Here is a 23,693-nt window from a genome sequence, read left to right as displayed (position 1 = left end):
GTGGCAGCCAATTTACACTTAACAAGGTCCCAGAAGCAGCAATGAGATAAATGACTAGATAATCTGTTTTTTCATGCTATTTGCCAAGACATGGGGAGAACTCCCTTGCTTTACTTCAAATAGTGCCATGGGATCTTTCATGTCCATTTGAGAAGGCAGATATGGCCTCAGTTTAACATCTCATCTGACAGCGCAGCACTCCTTCAATACTGCATTGGAATGTCACCCTAGATTATGTACTCAAGTCATTCAAGTGGGGTTTGATTCCACAACCTTCTGACTCATTGTTAAGAATGTTATCACTGAGTAGCAGAGTAATTCTTCCTTCCAGAAGAGGACCATTTCTATTCCAATATTCATTCTACTGCTAAAGTAAAATAAAACCACTAGTTGGAATATAAAGTTTCTAATATCTAGAGCATTACATACATAGTCATTATATTTTAATTTATTTTTCTTTCATCTTTACTATTTTTTTATAGGGTTACCTATGTCCAAATGAGTTCATTGCTACTCAAGGCCCTTTACCAGGAACAGTGGCAGATTTTTGGAGAATGATTTGGGAGACAAGATCTAAATCCATAGTTATGTTGACACACTGTTTTGAAAAGGGCAGAGTAAGTCACTGTAAGAGGATGACATACTGTGGAATTGTACTTATCCAAACACAACTTATCTGAATAGATTGGTTAACCTAACTGGCCAGACCTATCAGAATGGCCTGCAAATATAATTGTTTCATCATAATGTATTTCTGTTTCTGTGCTAAATTAATATTATCATTTAGTGCAGTATGACATTAAAATTAATGAATGATCAGTTGCACAAATTATTCACTTATCTGAATTTACACAGGTGAGATCCCAGCAGTTATGCCAGGATTGCATTTACCAGTGCCCTCCGGCACTGACCCCGTCACAGTATGCAGGATCAGTGGGAGGGCATCTTATTTACATGGGGCCAGCAAGCACTCGTTCCACTACAGGTGCATCACAGGTGCCTGCCAGCCCCATCCTGCCGGAAACTCTGGCATCTCCTTCCGACCAGGGAGTTGTCCTGTCTCTCCCACACCTCCCAGAAACAATTTCTGGACCTTCTTTATAAGGAGGCCAATACTTAAAAAAAAAAGTGTTTCAAAACTTTTCTTCAGTGCTCCAGGCTGCTTCCCTGGCCTGGAACCCTCCCGACTACCCCGGTGGTGCCTATTTGCACACTTCTGGAGGCCAGTATGCTTCATCTCACTGGGCATGCTGGACTCCAACCATATGCTGGGTCCCACAGAGCATAGGGAAGTGGCGCCTCCCTGCTTAGGGGAATCCCTGCCCCCCACGCAGCTCCCTTTGCATCACTGGCCTTGTAAGGGGTAGGCAGAAGGCCAAGCAGGAACTGCCAACATAGGCTGGGACCCAGAGTTACAATGGGAGTGCACCAGAAATGCTGAGCAATTTCAGCGTCAAGGTGTTCCCCAAACTGTTCAGATAAGCAACATCTCTCTGTATGGGGGTAATTTTAACCCCCAAGGCTGGGTGGGTTGGGGGCGGTTTGGATGTTAAAATAACAGCTTTTTGGAGCGGGACTGCATCCAGACTCCAACTCTGCCGTTTCTGGGTTTAACCCAGGCAGGTTTGTCTGGATGTGCACAGCAGACACCAGGAAGTCCCGCCCCCACTTAAAGCCAGCGGGCCAATAGTTAAAGGGCACTTAAAGATACTTAAAGCACTTCATTGAAATACTTGAGATACTTAATACTTTGTGCATTGGAAAATTAAGATGAATTTAACCTTACCTGTTCGGGTTTCCCATCGCTTCCAATTCACATCAGGTGAAAGCAGGCAGGAAGGGCCGGATCCGTGAGGTGAGTGCCTTTGTGGGCCTGGAGGAGCATGACTGCTTCATCCAGGCCTAACAAGCTCACCTAGCTGACAGGAACCCCGCGATCGACTCCCCCCGCCCCCCCCCACCCCTCCCCCCATGGAGGACCCTCATCTACCTCCAACTCTTCACCCAACCTCCAGTAACCTCCGATCTCCAAGTCTTGGCCCTCCGATCTTCTCCCCGGCCCTCCGACCTTCTCCCCGGCCCACCAAACTTCTCACTAGCCCTCCGATCTTTTCCTGGCCCACCAGACTTCTCCCTGGCCCTCCGATCTTCTCTCCAGCCCACCGAACTTCTCCCCAGCCCACCGATCTTCTCTCCGGCCCATCCGACCTTTCCCCACTCAGGCTGGCTGCTGGGTGTGAATTGGAAGCCCAGAAGTAAAATTTATTGGCCTCATTAAGGTCCCGCCAACTTACCTTCCAGGTTTCGCACCCGAAGATCTTCCCCTCCGCTCCCTTCCTGGCTCGAAGTCAAATTTCTGCCCTGTATGTCAATTCACGTTATTATCTGGGCATATTTAAAATTTCATAACAATATTTATTTTAATTCAGATAAGATGTCACCAGTATTGGCCTGAGGACAACAAGCCAGTAACTGTGTTTGGAGATATTGTGATCACTAAACTAGCAGAGGACATTCAGGCAGATTGGACCATCCGAGAACTAAAAATTGAAAAGGTACATAGCTGCTGTTATACTGAACTTACTTGCAACACATTTCAAAGTATAATGGAGGATTTTTTGATAGTGAAATCATGTAGTAAAACAATATCACCCTACCTGACTTTACCAAAATGGGCTCCACAGCACTATTCCATTCAGCTACATAATAAATGAATGAAATCATTGGAACTTTTTTTACTATATAACTACGGCTTGATCATATCCAAGCTCACTATAAGTGAGTTTCATTAGAATCTGTGCATAAAATTCATATAGACACAAATATTATGACATCATCAGAACACAAGAGACTGAGGAGCACCTCACATGATCAAGCTTGTTTTGTCTAAATCCATCATATATGTTAGCCTCCAGTCATATTACACTGCTCGTTTGAGATTAATAACTTAAGTGCAAAGCGCTGCTGGTAAGTTACACTATCGTCTACACCTCAGACTCAGGAAAGAGCTCTGTGCATAGCGAACAATGATATCAGCAATATTTGACTATGGGGGCATTATAGCTGCGTTTGATCCTGTCCTCACCCACTGTCCATACACATGTATTTCCAGCTTGGGTTATTGGGCAGTGATTAGGAATGGGAACCCTAGCCAATTTTCCCCTCCCTGACCCAGTAATGCTTGAGGCCAGTTGTAGTACTTCTATTGACACCAAAGTTGACATCAGCCATTAGGTACATATAAACTCATTTGAGGTAGCTGTTCTCCTTTTTGCATGAATTTTGTACTTATCAAGATAAGGGATGTTAATGCTGGGAAAGAATTCTTTCTCATTTGAGGGACTCAGGTTAAAGCTCACTCTACTCTACCCCAGCACCCAAACTCTGAAGGGCACCCCCTACCACATCAGTGTGATATTTTTCCATTTTGCACACCTGACATCCTCTGATCTCTTTGAATGAGATTGCCAATTACTGCAGTGGGCCCATAACTACTAGCATCTGGATTGAGACTATACCAACATAGGACCTTACAACCATCAGAAAGAGGAGATTTCCAATCCATTAGTCTGGGCTGGTTTTGTACCAATATCCCAGAGGTGAAAACCAGTCTCAAATCTATTGCACCACCCAGTTCCCCTGCGGTAACTAATTTGTTTTAATAGTCAGGAAAGTCTGCAAGAGAGGTCACTTGAGGGTGAATCTCCATATTTTGATGATACGTTCAGCTGTCTGTTATTAGTCATTGTTTTTGTTCTGTATTTTGACGCCCCAGATTCCTTAGTAAAGCATACTGATGCTACAGCTGCTCAGTCAGTGACATTCTTTTTCTATTTCATAACTCCTCCAGCCTTACTGCCTAAATGACGATTGTATTGAAGTTTTCTTTATGTTTATATATTATTTATTGTGTATGAATTTGTGACAGTGGCTGTCGAGCAGGTTATATTAAATACTTAGCATTCATGTTCAGCATTATCCCTTTCCCTTAGATTTGATTACAGTGCGAAACACAGTCCTAGGATAATTTATTTACCATGAAATATGTGACACTCTGAAAGCTTTTAACTCCTCTGTGATGCAACACATTCTTCAAGTAATATACATCTTTGCAAAATACCACATGTGAAATAAGCTATTGATGATAAACATTCCTAATACTGAGCTCTCTTAATACAGCAGATCAAGACCTGGCTCTGGGGTTCCCCACCATGTGCTGGTAATGCTTGATCATAGAGAACTAGAGTTACAAAGCAGCACACTTATTGGCCTTTTAAAAAAAAAACATAAACCATAACCTAGATTTTCTAATTAGCATTATTTTAATGCTGGCAATAAACCATTTAAAATAACGTCAGTCAGAAAAAAATGGCTTATAATTGTACCAAAGAGTATGTGTATTAGACATTATTGCAGTCTGCTGCGCGTTATGCAACCATGGAAAGAGGCATTGCCATCGACCGTGGAGAAAAGAGCCAGCCTGAACCAGTAGCAAAAGAGGATTCCAACCAGTTGCCAAAAGACGAGTGCAGAACCAACCATTCACTCAGAAAAAGTCTTAAACCTTTATTTAAGTACTTGTACTATCTTATGCACAACAGTCATTTGTGCATATGCCCAATCTAATCTAGCAAAAATTAGGATCCCTGTCATTCCTCTCAACCTCACTTCAAGACTTATGAATACTCCATTTCTGCACAACTACCTTATTCTGCTTCATCTCAAATAAATTCTCATGAATTATTAGAATACCAATTTACCCAAATCTTATTCAGCCTAACATGTATTCAGTGTGTTTTACTCCAGTATTCTGCCTTTGCGACAAAGTATGGTGTGTTTCTTCTACTTCTTAAACATGTGCTCTTTCTAAGTCATTGAAATCAATGGCATGAAAATCATATGGGTTCTACGAGTGGGTGATCTGCTCCGTCAAATTACCGCCCAGGTGTTGAAGACAAAAATTTACTCTGCTCAGTTAAGACTGAACATTGGTCTCTGCCATCTTCTGCTCCAGAGCACAGAGAGAAAGGAGCACAAGAAAAACACATTTTATAATGCTGGCAGGAGGATACCCCTTGAAACAGAGTTTACATGACATGACATTCTAATGTTTTTTTCATTCATTCATGGGATGTGGGCATCACTGGCAAGGCCACATTTATTGCCCATCCCTAATTGCCCTTGAGAAGGTGGTGGTCAGCTGCCTTCTTGAACCACTGCAGTCCATGTGGCGAAGGTTCTCCCACAGTGCTGTTAGGTAGGGAGTTCCAGGATTTTGACCCAGCGACGATGAAGGAACGGCAATATATTTCCAAGTCGGGATGGTGTGTGACTTGGAGGGAACGTGCAGGTGGTGTTGTTCCCATATGCCTGCTGCCCTTGACCTTCTAGGTGGTAAAGGTCGCGGGTTTGGGAGGTGCTGTCGAAGAAGCCTTGGCGAGTTGCTGCAGTGCATTATGCACTAGTGTGTTATGCTGCAGTATATGCCCACGTGCAAGCGAGTGAATTGGAAAGTAAGAATTAAAAACAAAGAGTGATACTATCCTTGGGAAATGCCTCCAACCTCACCCTCCTCCATTTCCTCTATTGCCTCCAGGCCTAGAAACTCCAATGCCTCCTCCTCATAAGGAGTCAAAGGCTTTAAATGAGATGAACCCTTTCTGGTTAGCACATGCTGCCACCTTTAATGTGTGGATTTCATTTGCAAGCAGATAGGAAAGGGACATATTTTTGAATGAGAAAGATGAAAAATGTTATGTTTCATCCAAGTACCCATCCCATCAGCAACCTTATATGAGTCTGTGAACACACAGCATGCTTGGTGTTTTTGCTTGCATACCTAATGAGCAAATGCATTGATATAGCAACAAGACAGTGTTCTGCTAAAACTCGTGCATGCCTGTCCATTTGGAAAGTAAGTTGCCAGAGTGCTGCTCATTCTCAAACTGTGATGCTCTACCAAGCTTAAAGGGAACTGTTGCTAAGATGCATTAAAAAGGGAGATTGTAAAGTTAAGCAAAGTTTGGGCACACTTAATTTGGAAAACTTTGAGAGACCAGAAAATGTCTTTCTCACCTGCTCCCAGAATTGATGCATTGACTTCTTTCAGCCACCTCTATCCAGCCTGTTGTGGTGTTGCCTTTCAATGATCCTTAACTCCAAAAATAAATCTTCTTCTCTGCAGGTTGTCCTGCAGCAGGACTTCCAAAGCTGCACCCTGGAATGGTGCCATTCTGCTTTGTGCTCCAGCTATTTCTTCCCTCATTTGCAGGATAGCTGCAAGAGCAATGAGCAAACTTTTCGGGTTGCTGGCACCAGACAACCAGCCCCTTGACACTGTAGCGCTCTCAGTGCATTATGCACTGTGCACAGAGCACCACAACATCATGTAAATACGCTCACCTCACATTATAATGAAAAGGCAGCTCAGAGCACTTCTGGTGTGCACAGTACCTAAAAAGCAACAGTTCCAATGCCACTCCCCTGGGACCATATCATCAGCTTCCATTTGTCTCATATTTATGATCATTACATGTCATTAATATCTTCTTCATAGCTCTGGCATATAATTTATCTTAAATTTGACTTCATAGTTATATTGTTAATAATTGTATCAGTAATTCAAGAAATATAAATGACACCTTTGTTATTTAATTGTCAAAATGCATCAAATTAGTGATCTCATTGCATTTAGTTGCAGAAGTTAGAATACAAAAACGAATTATAAATACATGCAGTTTTAAGTAAGTCTGATTTAAAAGCATATTCTAACTAAAACGCTGTTGCCTGCAAATATTTTCTTCTATTTTTTCCAGCTTCATTTAAAAATTCCTTTAAAAATCCTTAACTTTACATAATATATTGTTCTTCAATGTACTTTAAGGTCTTAGTGTCATACTTAGTGGTTTTAATTTAATATCTATTTGAGCAGTATGGCGGTTATATGATGGTGACGCATTTCAACTTTACGTCTTGGCCTGAACATGGTGTTCCTGAGACTAGTGCAGCCCTGATTCATTTTGTGAAGCTAATTCGAACAAACAGAGCCAATGATAACACCCCTATTGTTGTACATTGCAGGTAGGAATTTGCTGAACAGATTTATAATACATAATGATGTTGCTACAGGATCTATAATTAAAAGGAATTTTCCCTGCGGTTAAAATATATTGTCATTGTATAGAATGATACGTTGTGTGTATCTCGCTGCAAATTGACAGAACATTACTTAAGTATTTTGTTCCAGTAATGGACATGATTAGTGAAATTAGAAGACAATGCTGACAGATGTTGGGACATTGAGGCAGTGTAGGCCTCTTCACTGAATGTTCCCTCATTTTCCTCCATGATCCTTTCCAATTTGATCACAGAGGAGAATCCTGGCCATGTGTAGTTCACAGTTTCGGAAAGGTTTGAATGATTACCTCTTTTTTCCAGTTCTGGTCATACTTTAAATATTTTAACCAAATATACAACTTAGATGTGCAAACTTGCTATAATTCTGCAAGTAATAAAAAGTAGAACAAAATATAGATAATGATTTAAACTAGTAAAAGATGAACTATATATATTTAGAAAATCATGAAGGTGCCAAAACTACATGTTAAATAATCTCTATTCGTTTTGTAGGATTCTCACTGTAATTTCCATTTAAAATTACAATAGTAAGTCTGAAATATCAGTGTGTTATTGGACAAACAAGTGGAACTAAAAGTACTGGTACGAGTGGGAAGGGTATTGTATGTAGCTGAACAAGATTTGTTTTTCTCCATTTTTTCCCCTCAGTGCTGGAGTAGGGAGGACAGGTGTCTTCATTGCACTCGATCACCTTATACAGCATGTGAACCACCATGACTTTGTGGATATCTTTGGATTTGTGGCAGATTTACGAAGTGAACGAATGTGCATGGTTCAGAACTTGGTAAGAAAGTGGAAATTTTCTACTAAGGCAAACAGACTCTGTGTGTTCACTAATATGTATTATCTTTGTTCCCTTTTCACCTTCATTTTAGTACTAAAGGTAATCATGATTTGAGACTTCATGGCATGATTTTCATACTTCATTTTTATTAGGAGCTTGCTGCCATTGGCAAGTTTTGATATACTGTATCAAATCCTATAATCATCTTAAACACCTCAATTAGATCACATCTTAATCTTCTATACTCAAGGGAATCCAAGTCCAGACTATGTAACCTGTCCTCATAATTTAACCCTTTTAGCCTGGTATCATTCTGCTGAATCTGTGCCGCACCCCTTCCAAGCACAGTATATCCTTCTGAGATATGGGGCTCGATTTTAGGGTCGGGTTACCTGCGGGTTTCCAGCGGGGGGGCCCCGAAAATCCCGATCTCCGATCACGTGACCGGATTCGGACGAAATCCCGGCCACTTCCGGGTACCGCGCTGACGTGCGGGGCTGCGCGCGCAAGCCCCGCTGGTGGGAATCCCGCATGCAATTAAAGCCAGCGGGGTTCCACTTGAGAGCACTTAACTTGCTCGTTGTGGTCAGTTAATGAGCTGAAGCAGCTGTCAAAAGAGGAAGTGCGGGATTTTACGTTCAAAGCAGTCAGTTTCCCACACTGGGGGAAACAGGACTCTTCAAACCAGGCGTGTTGCAGCCAGCAGCCTGTGGCAGGTGCCAAGGTGCGCTCTACGGGGGAGCGCCCTCACCCACGCAGGAGGCCACCGCGTCACATAGGGCAACCCCTGCCCTCCACCAACCCCCGCCAAGTCAGAGGACAGACCGACACGAAACCGCAGCCCCAGTCCGAGGACCCACCCACCTACCCTGCACAACCCCTCAGACCAACACCTGCCAGATGGGTGGTGCGTTGACATCGTCGGAGGACGAACAGGATGACCAGCCCCAGCAGCCTCGCAGTCCACGCCGTCCGCCTCGGAGAGGTGGGGCCCCCCAACACGGTGCTGCGGCACACCCACCTGCACAGCAGGAGGGAGGGCAACCGCAGAGAGAGATGCGTCACAGGAGGCACTACCCTCCGCACAGGGTGTACAGAGCGAGGCTCAGCTTCATGGACCTCTCCGAGGAGCAGTGCATACGGAGGCTCAGAGTCAATCGCCAGGTAGTCGCCGACATCTGCAGCCTCCTTAACGACGAGCTGCTCCCTGATGGACCAAGCAGCATCTTCTTACCTGTCGCCGTCAAAGTCACCACTGCCCTCAACTTCTTCGCATCCGGTTCCTTCCAGGGTGCCACCGGGGACATCACCGGGGTCTGTCAGTCCTCTGCACACAAGTGCATAAGGCAGGTCACCGATGGGTTGTTCCGCAGGGCCTCCCACTACATCAACTTCGCCATGGACGAGCGCAGCCAGATGGAGAGGGCGGTTGGATTCCATGCCATGGCCGGCTTCCCACGGGTGCAGGGTGTAATCGACTGCACCCACATCGCAATACGGGCACCTCCGCATGAGCCAGGGCTGTTCATCAACAGGAAGGGGTATCACTCCATGAACGCCCAGCTCATCTGTGACCACCGCCAGAGATTCCTACACGTGTGCGCCAGATACCCCGGCAGCTGCCACGATGCCTTCGTCCTCAGGGAGTCCGCCGTCCCGCCCATCCTGCAGGCACCCAACGCCGGCAACGGCTGGCTCCTCGGCGACAAGGGGTATCCCCTCCACACGTGGCTCATGACACCTCTGAGGAACCCCATCACCGAGCCGGAGCGTCGGTACAATGACAGCCACACTGCTACCAGGTCTACAATTGAGCAGACCATAGGGCTTCTCAAGATGCGCTTCAGGTGCCTTGATCGTTCTGGGGGAGCGCTCCAATACACACCATTCAGAGTGGGACGAATCATAGTTGTCTGCTGTGCCCTGCACAACATGGTCCAACAGAGAGGGGTGCCGCTGGAGGAGGCCCCATCCACACCCGCCACCCACATTGAGGAAGGCGAGGGCGAGGAGGAGGAGGAGGAGGCGGAGGAGGAGGAGGCGGAGGAGGAGGACGCGCCCGAGGATGTTGGACGACCCATGCGCCGAGCCGCGACTCACCGGGATGGTCGCCAGGCCAGGGACGCACTCATACGTCAACGGTTCTCCTAGAGTCAGACACTGCGATGCGCTCGCATCTCCTCACCTGCACATGCGAGCGGCTATACCAGCCCACTCCACTGAAGAGTGCTGCCAGTAATCCTGCACCCACAGCAGTGTGCCCAATGGGTGGCAGGAGGTGTTCGCCGTCATGATGGCCTCCACGGAACGTAACTATTGCACAAGCCGCGGAAGAATGGACGAGAGGTGGCAGGAGTGGTGAGAATAGACTATTTAATATCTGGAATGTGACATCATTTAAGAAACAAAGTACAAAATAATAAACACCCTGGTGTATTCCCTTTGTGATTATAAGGCCTTTGGAATTCTTCTCCGGGAACCCCTACGTGGTGCTACCCCTGTGGCTCCAGCAGAGGTAGTGGCAGGTTGCTCGTCTTCTTGCCTTGACCGGGTAGATGCTTTTGGCGGACGGCCCCTGGGTTTCGGTGCCCGTGAGGGCACCTCCACAGACTGCTCCTCCTGCACCGGGGCAGGGGCAGACTCGGCCACCTGGAGAGGAGGCACCATTGCGGGTGCTGGTTGAGAGGTGGGCGACGGGTGGGACGTGGGGACGCCTTGAGAGGCGTCCCCGCTTCCATGTCCCCGGTCACCATCATCCCTCTCTTGGCCTCGGCCCACATCACCCCTTCCACCCTGCTGGACGGCAGTTTGGATGGCATGTGTGAGGCCTTGCAAGGCCACCCCTAGTGTATCCCTCAGCCTGTTGGTGGCGTCGGAATGTTGCTCACCCTGAATCCGTACAGACGTTGTGAGGGCCTGCAAGGACTCGAAGTGGAGCTGTGCGTGACGCTCGAGGGAGGCCAGCCTGTCCTCCACCGCAGACAGTCCCGCACCTACCCGCGACACTGTGTCGCCGGTACCCTCCTGTGCCTGCGCCACCAATGCCCACATGCAGGAGGTGGATTCCTCCATCGCCTGCGCTATTGTGGACAATGCGCGCGGCACCTCTGCCAGCACCTCAGCAATTAGCTGGTGGCCCTCGACGACTCTCCTTTTCTCTGGTGGCCCCCTGGGTTCAGCATCTGGGTCCGGCTGAGCAGAGCCTGGAGATGAGTGCTCCCTCCGTCGCGGACCCTCCGCGGCTGCCCCTGCCACCAGGGTCTGCTCATGCTCACTCGTGCGCAGTGACTCACCAAGTGCTACCCCAACTAGTTGGCGAGGGGGACCCACCGAGGTGCGTGTCTCTGCGCTGGTGGATGGTTGGCTCTGATGTGACGATGCACCCTCAGAGACCGCCATGTCCTCTGAGGAATCGCCCTCCACGCTCGCTTGATCCAAAGACGGACCTGCAAGTGAACAGAGGGCACTTTGAGGCATGTGGACCAACTTGACAGTGCGCCTGATGGCAGGTGATGATACGGTCACTCGCGATCATGGGTGTTGAGTGTCAGCTTTCCCTTACCGGCCGTTTCGGCAGCGACACACTCGCCATCGGCCACCGACAGGCAATGTCGCGTGCGGGCGAGGTCGAGCGCCTCCACCTCTGCGTCGGTGAGCTCCACCACTTGCGGCGGCCCACCTCCGGTGCGTGCCCTTTCGCGGTTGTTCTTGCTCCTCTTCTCCTGTGAAGGCAAAACACAGATGTGTGAGTGGGTGCGTCTTGCATCGTGAGACGCATCGAGCATCGGTGTGGTTGGGTTGAGCGTGGCGCGGAACGGATGGGAGGAAGTGTGGGCCACGTGCCCATCCCATTGCATGGGGATTGGGGTGTGTGGTAGTGTTCGGGTGGGGTCAGGGACGGTGGGTACTTGCGTGCACGGCGAGGATGGTGAATGAGTGGCTGTGAGGATTGCTGATGGAGCGCAGTGGTGGCTGTGCAGGAGGGGGTTGTGATCTGCTTGGCGTGATGGTGGGGACGGGATGTGGGAGGGTGCGTTGGTGTACTCACCTTGCCAGACCTAGTCAGGTCATTGAAGCGCTTGCGGCACTGCTCCCAAGTCCTTGGGGTGTTGCCCCTGCTGCTCACCTCCGCCGCCACCTCTGCCCATGCCTTCCTGGTTGCGGCGGCAGGGAACTTGCGCCCATCCTCAGGGAAGAGTGTTTCCCTCCTCCTCCTCACGCCCTCCAGCATCAGCTGCAGTGCCAGATCTGAAAAACGGGGCGCAGCCTTTCCCCTTTGTTGAGCCATTCTCCCAGACCTCTTGCTTGCAGCAGGAGGGGCTTTGGGAGACTGCCCCTTTAACTGGAGCTCCTACATCACGTCGACGGTACTGCGCATGCGCAGCCGGCCGGCACGCAGCTGGGGAGCGCAGAACCCGGAAGCAGGCCTTAATGGGTCCAATTATCCCGCGATCGCGTGGGGGACGCACACAATTACCCGTCCGCGTTTTCCACGCTCCCGGAGGACCACCCGCTGGGAACCCGCAGGCCTGTTAAATTCGAGCCCATGGTGTCCAGAACTTAACATGGTACTCCAGATGTGGTCTAACCAGAGCTATATACAACTGTAACAGAACTTCCAACCACTTGAGTTGGAGGCTAACATTTCATTAGCCTTTTTGATTATTTTTTGTACCTGTCCACGAGTTTTTGGTGATTTCTGTACATGGACCCTTAAATCTCTCTGCTCCTCCACAGATCCTAGCTTCTCACTGAACTCCATCTGTCACAGTTTTGCTCACTCACTTAATCTATCAATGGCCCTTTGCAACTTCCTGATCCCATCTACTCTACTTATTGTGCCACCTAACTTAGTGTCATCAGCAAACTTGGACACACGGCTCTCTATTCCTTCATCTAAGTCATTGATAGAGTATTGCTATTTAACTTTCCCCAAATGTACTCTTTCACACTTTTCTACATTGAAATGCATCAGCACCTACCTGCCCATTCCATTTAACTGCTTATTTCCTCCTTCATTCTTCCTCACTGTTTGTCTTTCCTCTTAGTTTGCAAACTTCAGTATCATTTCTTTTCTGCCTTTGTCCAAATCATTTATACAAATGGAAAAAAAGAAGTCCAAGTACAGATTTTTCAGGCACACTACTTGTCACAAGTTGCTAATCTGCATAACTTCTATTTATCCCAACTCTTTGCCGTCTTGCCCCTGGTCATCTCTCTATCCTCACAGCTATATTCTCTTCAGGCTCATTTATAAAAGTTTTCATTTTCATTTTTTTTCTTAATGGCGTCCTATGTATACTCATTTGCCACAGCAGCATATAGATTAATATACACCAAGGAAATCCACTTACAACATAGCCACTGTCACTGCAGTTAGAGTTTGTGGGCTCTTTTGAGACTTATCACAAAATGGCTGTTTTTTCCCAGTTTCCTCCAACAAAGTTAGTGAGACTCCAACACATGGACCTTTTCAAACTTCAGGATCAAAAAGGAGTTTGAGAGAAGAAAGTAGGCTACTTTGTAGCTTGCACAATCCTGTATCCTATATAATTCCTCAATATAATTCAGCCTCGTGTGAAAAAATAAAAGCGATGTCACCTAGCAGCTGACCAGTTTTAAACCTCTCATCAACTGTCTCTCAAACACTCGGCTGTCTGTTGGTCTTTAATCCTCACAGCACTAACATACTGCCACATTCAGGAGACAACTATGATGAATATATTTTCTGACATTGTTATCTATGTATTATATAGTAACAGAATTATGAAGTTAAGAAAACCACTGTCCACATTTTTTGCTGAAATTAATATGATTAATACAATTCTAATAACTTGAGAATTTGTGTGGAGGCATATTATTTCTATTGCAATGTATTATGTGGAGGTTTTAATTTGGACAGACAGATGAAGTTATGTTTTAATAATAAATAATTAAACTTCCCAATTTCAGTTTCATTCTATTTGTTTTTTTTAATATTAAAAAAAGTTTCAACATTTAATTGAATGCAGGCTCAGTACATGTTCTTACATCAATGTGCTTTGGATCTATTGAATAACAAAGCAACCAGTCGTTCCCTGTGGTTTGTAAATTATGCCGCTTTGCAAAAAATGGACTCTCTGGATACAATGGAAGGTAATAAGACAAGTTTTAATAATACATTTAATTATATGTAAAATTGAATCTACCATAGAAACAGTCCATTTTTGTAATATTTCTAGAGCATAAAATATTGTTGTTACTACTGGGATCCAAGAATATATTGAATCATATCCTGCAAATTACTGTGATTAGTGTTATCATATGAACACTTAACACATTCATATCAAATTCCTCTGAGTAATTTCCAGTTTATATCTAGTAATGTGCATCCCCTCCCTCCCCCATAACACTCTTAAATACCACAAACTCGGATGTAATGGATAGTTTCCTCCTTCCACCCCTATAAAAATAATTTCTATATATAAAGCTCTAACTGTAACATGTTCTTTGCATGACTCTCAACGATAACATGGTACAGGGCTTACTCAAGCTTAATATTAGGAAATGTTCCTGTGGGTAAGCAGGAACTCTGTGGAAGACTGATGGGCTCCCAATCAGAGAGACGGTGGTCAAATCACAGTCCTCACTGTCAATCAAAGGGGCAGAAAATCTAGCAGGACAAGTCCCACTCCACTTAACCAGTCGTAATGAAACTGGCAGCAACATTGAAGACAACTGAAATTCAGACTATTCCACCTTCTCAGCAGAAGAAAAAGGGTGTAGTGTTTACCACAACACCAGTAAAATAAGGAAAATATAAATAAATAAGTGTTCTCTTTGTATTGGGGATTAGTTTTCAAAATAGCATCTGTCCATCAACCAGTCTTCTGAAAACATTGTGATCCTCTCATATTTCTGGACACTTTACTAAATGGAAAGTAGTAAATGAAGATCTTCCAGCAACAGAGAAAAAAACCTAATTAGCTGCTACTTTTTCAATAATTATTTGAAAAGCTTCCAGCAATAAAGCTGCATGACAATGTTACATTATGGTTGGGGCAGAAAGTGCTTGGAACGGTGAAGTAACAGTTACCACCGCTCCATAGTTTTAAATCAATGAACTTACTTACTGCAGTCTTTAGTGGGTGCACTTCCACAAATAGGTAGCGGAGAAGAGCCCCAGCATTAGTTCAAGCGAAGCTAGGACCTATGGGAGAAGCGATAGGATCGATCTCTCCCCTTCACCAATCGGATCGCAGCATTTTTAACAAGCTGCGAAACTGTCTCTGCTAGCTTGGAACGTTAATCAAGAAGTGAAAGATACAACATTAAAATCATTGTAAAAACAGTTATAAATAGCGAAAAAAAAGAGAGGGTAAGAAATAATTGAATTAAATAAAAGAGACGGAAGGGAAAAGTAAAAAAAAGTTTTAATTATTTAATTTTTAAAAATGTTTTAATGACCAAAAACTATTAAAATAAGGAGTAATGAGATTCTAAATTTTTTAAAGTTAATTTTTAGTTGTTTGGCAATCATTAAGACTTACTATTAATACTTAGTTTAGACCTTGTACTTTTAAGCATACCTGTTTTGTGGCGATATTAGTTACTTTCCAGCTGGGCAGATGAGCAAGTTGGCGCTTTTTCAATGAATATTTTGCTAATTGCAGCTGGCGATATACCTTTAATTCGAAGCTGTTATATCGCCAGCGAACCATTAGGAGCAAGTTCCGGATTTCTGTGTTTCACTGCACATGTGCTAATGCCGGAACTTGCTCTTTCATTTTGCCACTAACAACGGTGAGCGCTATTGAGCTAACCATTCTTTTCCAAGTAATTTCTGCCTCGTTATGTTCTGCACTTATCCTCTTGGATATCAGTCTACATTTTGGGTTGTAATAGTCAATGAAATAATGTGTCTGTCATGACTGTCAAGAGTCACAAGTAACAAGAGTTCATTTAGTGATTACTGAGTTGGTCTTAACATGGCAGGAATGGTTTGGGCAGGTGGGGGTAAAATGGCAGGGGGGGAGATTTGCATCTCAATCCTGCTCACATCCATTTTTACTTACCTGATTTCAGGCATGGGAAAGCCGCCCATCGCAGAAGAGCGGGGGCTTGATTTAAATGGCAGTGTTGCACCCTAATTACATCACTGGGATGCGTACGCCATTTTGACCCTGGGCCAGACTTCGGCCCGCACGCAAAGGCTGGTGGCAGTAAGGTTCCATGCCCAGTTAAATTCTTTCTTTTTAAAAAATGTAAAGGTTCCTTGTAGGCTTGAAGCAGCAGAAGTGCCAAGATAACTTGGGCCTCCTTTGACCTGGGCGTGACCCTGCCACCCGATTTTGGATTTTACAGACAACTGTCCAATCCGCACTTACCTTTGTCATGGACCGTTTCCATGGATCTCTGACGGCAGCCTGACCCCCCACCAATTTTGACTCCTGCCTGACGTCATTCCCGCCGGCTCCGGGCAGGAATTAGAGTCGGGGCATGAAAATGAGGCCTGGGAGTTCAAATATCCTCGGCCTCATGCTCTGGGGGGCTGAATGGTTCACCGCCAACTTTGGCCCCCACAGGCCCAAATTAAAATTGCCTCCTAGAGTCTAATGTGCAGAGCTCCTTTGTCAATGACCTCATCAATGCATTGTCAGCAGTTTAATAACTGGTCTGCCGACTAGGCATTGCACTCTGCAGGTTGCAGCCTAAGTGAAATTTTTTAAAACTTTGGAATGAGCAGCTTTTTTACAGGTTTAAAATTGTTACATTGTTAATACTGACTTTTCTGCTAATTTCTTTTAGGTGATGTGGAATTAGAGTGGGAGGAAACAACCATGTAATTCTCAAACACTACTGAAGGAGATTAAGACCATTTCATTAAACTCATTTCAGGAAATTAACATGAGAGCTTCTATAAGTAGGGGCCAAAATTCATCTGTAAATAGACTTGTTTAAATTACCACCATGACAGATTCCTTTATCACCACTGTGCCTTTATGAAATGCTTCTTTACACTTTTGTGTTTGGTTTGGATGCATAATCAATTATATAATAATCTGCATATTTTTTGCATGAGTTCTAAGTGTTCATTTTCATCACTTAATATATCTCACATGTTAATGGATTTCATTTTACTATACTGTTTATTTTTACTCTTTTGTAACTTCTTGCATTTTTTAATGTAAAGTGAGCCAAATCTGATGTAAAATTTAATTTTTCATAGCACTTTGTTGCTTTTGCTGTGTATATTTTAGATTGCAGTGTGCATCTGTAAATGCAAGTTGTGTTTGGTTTTGAAGTAAATATATCATATTTCAGTTGTCTATATTATTTCAATTACCAAAGTTTTATTGTGTCTTCTGTATTATCTCCATTTGTGATCCAATGTTCGCCATTAAAATGTTGGCTTTTGGTGTCTGTAGCTGAACTCAGTGCACACTGGCAGAACAGTCTGTGATCCTGAACAGCTGAACACTCACCCCTCTGACACCACAGAGATTAATCTCCTACTGCAGTTCAGACAGTAGCTCTTCAGGGACACTCTGCTGTTTACACTCACTGCTCTGCGCCAGCTCAAGCAGAGCTATCAGGTTGGCCCTTGTTTTTATCTGGATGAAGTTCCATTCTTTAGTTCTAAGTACTCTTATTACTGTGTTGAACTGCAAAGAGACTCGTGCATTGAGAAAGCAATCCATTTTACATTTCTTTTGCATTGTCAAACACATTTATCAACTAGCAACCCAAGTAAAGTGTAAACTCTGAAAACTGGGCATAAAGTGTATTAGCTGGAATTATTTTATACATATTTATATAATACTTTGGGCAGGGAATTACCTTTAGCTGCACTGCATCTATTAAAGAACAGGATCTGTTTTTCAAATTTATACAGTGGTTCTGAGATTACTTCAAACTAATGTACAAATGCTTAACACATTTGTCTGAAATTCCTCTCTCCACTATTTTAACGAAAGTTTTAACACATTGATTTTAGATGCGTTAATGAATTTCAGAAGAACACGCTAAGCATTCCTACACTAGTAACCCCTGGTGTAATTTGAGGGCCTATACTAGTTGAGCTGTGGCTTCGCACAAGGGCCAAAAAATATTTTATGTTTCCCACTTCCTGTAACTGATTATGTGCTTCTCTCCCATTCTGCAATTCCTTTCATCTACCACTCAATAAAATGTTGCATTAATTTTGTGCTGATGTTCCAATATTTAGACCTGTTGTATTGCACTTGATGGACGTGTTTTATCCTTGCATGCGACAAGACTAAGGTCAATAATGCAGCAACAAGACTAAGGTCAATAATGTGATTGACAGGCTAACAATCCCTGTGAGCCACTCCACCCCATTATCCCACAATGGACTTCCTCTATGTGCTATCATGATAATGGGATCACTAATCCCACAAAATAATGGTTACTTCATTAGAACTTCATTTATGTTCTTGCACAATCTGTCATACATAGGTCCCACAACACAAACATAATTCCAACAGAAATATTTAAAAATTTAAAATATTAACTTAAGCAAACCCAAGAATTATGTTTTAAACTGAAGCATCACAAGGACCCCATAAATACAATACTTAGTCACTAAGTGAACCTCAGATTATAATCCTGCTGATTAAATAAGTGAAGATTGCACATCACTGAATTGTTCTTGCTCAAATGCTGAATTCTCTGAGTTATGGGGCAGGATTTTAGTATGCTGGTGGGAAGAGTCCCAGGGCGGTGATTTGCAGGTGCGAAACCCAGAAGGGAAGTAGATCGTGACTGTAATGCGGCCAATCAAAGCCTCTTCCGGGTTTCGCGCCCAACAGCTAGCCTGATTGTCAGGCTAGTACATCAGGACTATTGACAGGAGCTGCACATCCGATTTGGGGGAGGGGGGAAAGAAAGTGAGAGAGAGACCTCATTGGCAGTTAGGATAGAGATGGGGGGGGGGTGGTGGTGGGATCAAAGATTAGAGTGGAGACCTCGGACATCAGAGTGGAGACATTGGGATCAGAGTGGGAACGTCTGGATCAGAGGGGAGACATTGGTCATTGGGATCAGAATGGAGACATCGGGCTCAGGGTGGGGTGGGGGGGGTCCGGGCAATATCGTTTTTAAGGTATGTTTATTTACTTTTTTTACAATAGGAAATGTAATTTCATTTAGTCTATTTTTCATTGATCCGGCCCTTCCGGAAGTCGTGGGAAAGCCGCCCAGGTAATGTTAAAACATTTTTAACTGTCCAATACACAAAAAATAAACTACCTTAGGTACATTTGCTCCTTTAATTATTGGCCTGCCGGATTTGAGTGGGGGTGGGATTTTCTGGTGACTAATGTGCGCACGCACACAGAATTGCCTGAGTTTCATTCAAAAAAGTGCAGGTTCCAGCCGGGATGTTTGCCCGCTCCCAAAAACAGCTATTTTGATTCCCCACCCTACCCTGCCCCCAACCCACCCATTTTTCCCTTTTAAAATCCTGCCCATAGAGATTGAAGATTTATAGCAGTAAAACACAAATAGAATTCTCAAATCATCCTTACTCTTTAATTAATTTGGAATTTTTTCAAATTATGTTTAAAATTCATTAATAGTATTTCATTCACCTTATTATTGTCCTGTGGCCAAATGATAAGTAGACACTACGCTGTATGTAATATGTAAGATCTTAAACTACAGAAGTCATTAGTGAAATATAAACTACTGTTATAAAAATTATGTACAAACAATTTGCTGGCCAAAACCTACCCTGTATTTAGAGTTATAAATGGAGAAATGTATAGTAACTCCAACTGGAGACGTTTGCTGCAAACTGTGCAAGTGCTATAGTCCTCAAAACTTCATAGAACACAAAAGTTTCCTGCAAGATATCCAGCAAAGGCAAAACTTGCGCCAAGGTCAAAAGCAGGCAAAATTACAATAAAATGAAAACATAGCAGCCAGGAAAAGCTTTGATAGTGAATCCCTAAGCTTTAATCTCTAATCAAATTGCATTTTTTTCATCATTTCTTAATAATCCTTCTTTAACAGCTGCATAAGCATTAGTATAAGCAATGTATTATACTATAACACAAGGTATCTTAGGACTTTAGAATGGTTTCTACCTCATTTATTTAGCAGATTGTTGTTCAACTCCTATGAGATCAGAAAGATATCAATGGAAAACTGCTGTGCAGTACAATGCTACATAATGCATTTACACAGAAATTAGAAGCTTGTATCCCAAAATTCCAGGTCCTGTGATCTGTCACCAGAAGTGCAGTGGGGCTGGACTTCCACCACCCAATGGGCCCACTGCTGACCCTGCCAGAAATTGTGAGGCCACTTCAGTAGAATATTGCTGGGCAGGACCATGGTGCAAGTTCTTCCAGGAATTGGTGCACTGTGCCCAGAAGGCTTGGGAAATATAATGCATGGAAGGTGGAGGAAGTACTTCTGAGGATGCAGCTGTAACATTTAAAGCTGGAATGCTCTTAAAGCATAATCAGTATTCTGGGAGGTGAAGACATGGCTTTAACAGGAACAAGTGGAGAGCAGCAAAATTTGCAGAGTCTGATATAAATATTCTCATTATTGGAATTAGCAACAAAGGATGCAAAAGAGGGAAAGAGTGGCAGGAAACCAGCAGCCAGAACAATGTGGAAGGAAGTGGCACAAGTAATGAGTGGCATCTCCTTAACCCCCAGGACCCCTGTCCAATGCTTGATAAAGTTTAATGACCTCACAAGGTAAGTGTGATGGCTGCAAGCTGCGATTAATGTATATTTTGTACATTGCAGACGGTATTTACCCTAAAAGTGATTTCACAAACCTAAGAGTATCACACTGAGCACTAAATGAACTGTAGTGACACCTGCATATGGAAGACTTCAATTAAATCAATATAACATCCTACAGTTCATGTATGCCAATTGAAGCCTCACTAACTCTTGGAATTCTATAAGAGAAGTGATGAGAATTCTCAAATAGTTGTCAGATTAAACAGTCTGTGAGTGACAATAACAAACAGGAAAAGATTGCCTGCATACCTGAGAAGGACAGGCAACAACAGGAAGAGGCAATGCAAATCCTGGAAACTCAGCTATTGCTGTAGGGAATGGAGACATAGAAGAGTCTACACCCATAGATGGTTTGTGCTGACTAAGTACTAATGGTCAAAGATCAGAAATGGTTTCTCCTTTTTAAGGCATTCTGAGGAAACCCTTACATAAGCCTAACAGGAAGTGGAAAAGTGGATAGCAGGAAACTCATTATATTTCTCATTCTTATTATCTCCATAGAAGTTAGAAGCAAGAAAGATATTGCACAAAGAGAGAGAGGGAACCAATGTCAGAACCTTTAACATCCAGCAGTGACAGAAATTTACCCATTCTGTCATGAACCATTTGCACTCACCAGCCCAGGTAGGTTATTTGGAGTGATACAGATAATCTAGAAGAGATACTGACAGTAAGGAGGATAGTGATAGACTTCAAGAGGATATAGACAGGCTGATGGCATGGGCGGACACGTGGCAGATGAAATTTAACACAGAAATATGCGAGGTGATATATTTCAGTAGGAAGAATGAGGAGAGGCAATATAAACTAAAGGGCACAATTCTAAAACGAGTACAGGAACAGAGAGATCGGGGGTATATGTACATAAATCTTTGAAGGTGACAGGTTGAGAAAGCGGATAAAAAAGCATACGGGATTCTGGGCTTTATAAATGGAGGCATAGAGTACAAAAGCAAGGAAGTCATGATGAACCTTTATAAAACACTGGTTCGGCCACAACTAGAGTATTGTGTCCAGTTCTGTGCACCGCACTAAGGCCTTCACATCTAGGAAAGATGTGAAGGCCCCAGAGAAGGTGCAGAAGAGATCTACTAGAATGATTCCAGAGATGAGAGACTTTAGTTATGTGGATAAATTGGAGAAGCTGGGGTTGTTCTCCTTGGAACAGAGAAGGTTGAGAGGAGATTTGATAGAGGTATTCAAAATCATGAAGGATCTAGACAGAGTAGATAGAGAGAAACTGTTCCCATTGGTGGAAGGGTCGAGAACCAGAGGACACAGATTTAAGGTGATTGGCAAAAGAACCAAATGTGACATGAGGGAAAACTTTTTTACACAGCGAGTGGTTAGGGTCTGGAATGCACTGCCAGAGCAGGTGGTAGAAGCAGATTTAATCATGGCCTTCAAAAGGGAACTGGATAAGTACTTGAAAGGAAAAAAAATTGCAGGGGTACAGGGATGGGGTGGGGGGAGTGGGACTAGCTGAATTGCTCTTGCATTGATCTGGCATGGACTCGATGGGTCGAATGGCCTCCTTCCATGCTGTAACCTTTCCATAATTCTATGATCTTTTTGGTCCCTAATTGGCCCCACCCCTCCTCTTACTACCCGTTTACTATTTAAATGCCTTTAGAAGACTTTAGGGTTCCCTTTTACGTTAGCTGCCAGCCTATTCTCATATTCTCTTTTTACTCCTCTTATTTCCTTTTTCACTTCTCTTCTGTACTTTCTACATTCGGCCTGGTTCTCACTTTTTTTATCAACCCAACATATGTCGTATGCCCCCTTTTTCTGCTTCATCTTACTCTCTATCTCTTTCGTTATCCAGGGAGATCTGACTTTGGTTGACCTACCTTTCCCCCTTGTGGGAATGTACCTAGACTGTACCCAAACCATCTCTTTAAAGGCTACCCATTGTTTAATTACAATTTTGCCTGCCAATCTTTGATTCCAATTTACCTGATCCTGATCCGTTCTCAACCCACTGAAATTGGCCCTCCTCCAATTAAGTATCTTTACTCTAGATTGCTCCTTATCCTTTTCCATAACTAATCTAAACCTTATGATACTATGATCACTGTTCCCTAATTGTTCCCCCACTAACGTTTGCTCCATTTGACCCACCTCATTCCCCAGAACTAGATCCAGCAATGCCTCCTTCCTTGTTGGGCCGGAAACATACTGATCAAGAATTCTCTCCTAAACACACTTCAGAAATTCAGCCCCCTCTTTGCCCTTTACACCTTTACTATCCCAGTCTATATTAAGATAGTTGAAGTCCCCCATTATCAGAAATCTATAGTTCTTGCATCTCCCTGTAATTTCCCTGCAAATTTGCTCCTCTATATCCTTCCCACTAGTTGGTGACCTATAGAATACACCCAGTAGTATAATGGCGCCTCTATTGTTTCGTAACTCTAACCAAATAGGTTCTGTCCTTGACCTCTCAAGGACATCCTCTCTCTCCAGCTCTGCGATATTCTCCTTAATCAGTGCTGCCACTGCCCCCCCCCCCCATTTTTTCCTTCCCTTTCTTTCCTGTACACCTTGTATCCAGGAATATTTAGTACCCAATCCTGTGCTTTTTTGAGCCAGGTCTCCGTTATCGCCACTACATCATATTCCCATGTGGCTATTTGTGCCTGCAGCTCACCAACCTTATTTACCACACTTCATGCATTTACACACATGCACTCTAAACCTATCTTAGACCTTCTTGTATTCTCTCTTAGTCTGATCCCACCTAATACTGCCCTATTTCTTACTCTAGTGCTACCTATCTCTCCCAATCCTTTGTGCACCTTGTTTCTCATTTCTAATGCTACAGTCTGGTGCCCATCTCCCTGCCAAATTAGTTTAAACCCTCCCCCACAGCACTAGAGAACCTCCCTGCGCAGACATTGGTCCCAACTCTGATGAGATGCAACCCATTCGTCTTGAACAGGTCCCTCCTGCCCCAGAACTAGTCCCAATGCCCCAAGAATCTAAAGCCCTGGCTCTTGCACCAT

At 44.0% G+C, this 23,693-nt stretch overlaps 1 protein-coding gene across 3 annotated transcripts in view; it reads left to right on the top strand.

The window, feature by feature from the left end:
- Window positions 1–18,092, top strand: part of ptprq (protein tyrosine phosphatase receptor type Q) — a 203,270-nt gene extending 185,178 nt beyond the window's left edge. For all 3 annotated transcript variants that reach the window (XM_067999470.1, XM_067999469.1, XM_067999468.1), the window contains 6 exons: window positions 483–617; window positions 2,430–2,555; window positions 6,932–7,080; window positions 7,786–7,921; window positions 13,933–14,056; window positions 16,709–18,092. In XM_067999470.1, the coding sequence (XP_067855571.1) occupies window positions 483–617; window positions 2,430–2,555; window positions 6,932–7,080; window positions 7,786–7,921; window positions 13,933–14,056; window positions 16,709–16,746 (708 nt within the window). In that variant the 3' untranslated portion in view covers window positions 16,747–18,092. The remainder of the gene's footprint in view (window positions 1–482; window positions 618–2,429; window positions 2,556–6,931; window positions 7,081–7,785; window positions 7,922–13,932; window positions 14,057–16,708) is intronic.
- Window positions 18,093–23,693: the final 5,601 nt, after the last annotated feature.

Source organism: Heptranchias perlo, chromosome 18, assembly GCF_035084215.1.
Source record: "Heptranchias perlo isolate sHepPer1 chromosome 18, sHepPer1.hap1, whole genome shotgun sequence".
Classification (NCBI taxonomy): Eukaryota; Metazoa; Chordata; class Chondrichthyes; order Hexanchiformes; family Hexanchidae; genus Heptranchias; species Heptranchias perlo.
The sequence above is the reverse complement of the archived record's forward strand: the minus strand, read 5'-3'. Positions and strand labels throughout refer to the sequence as shown.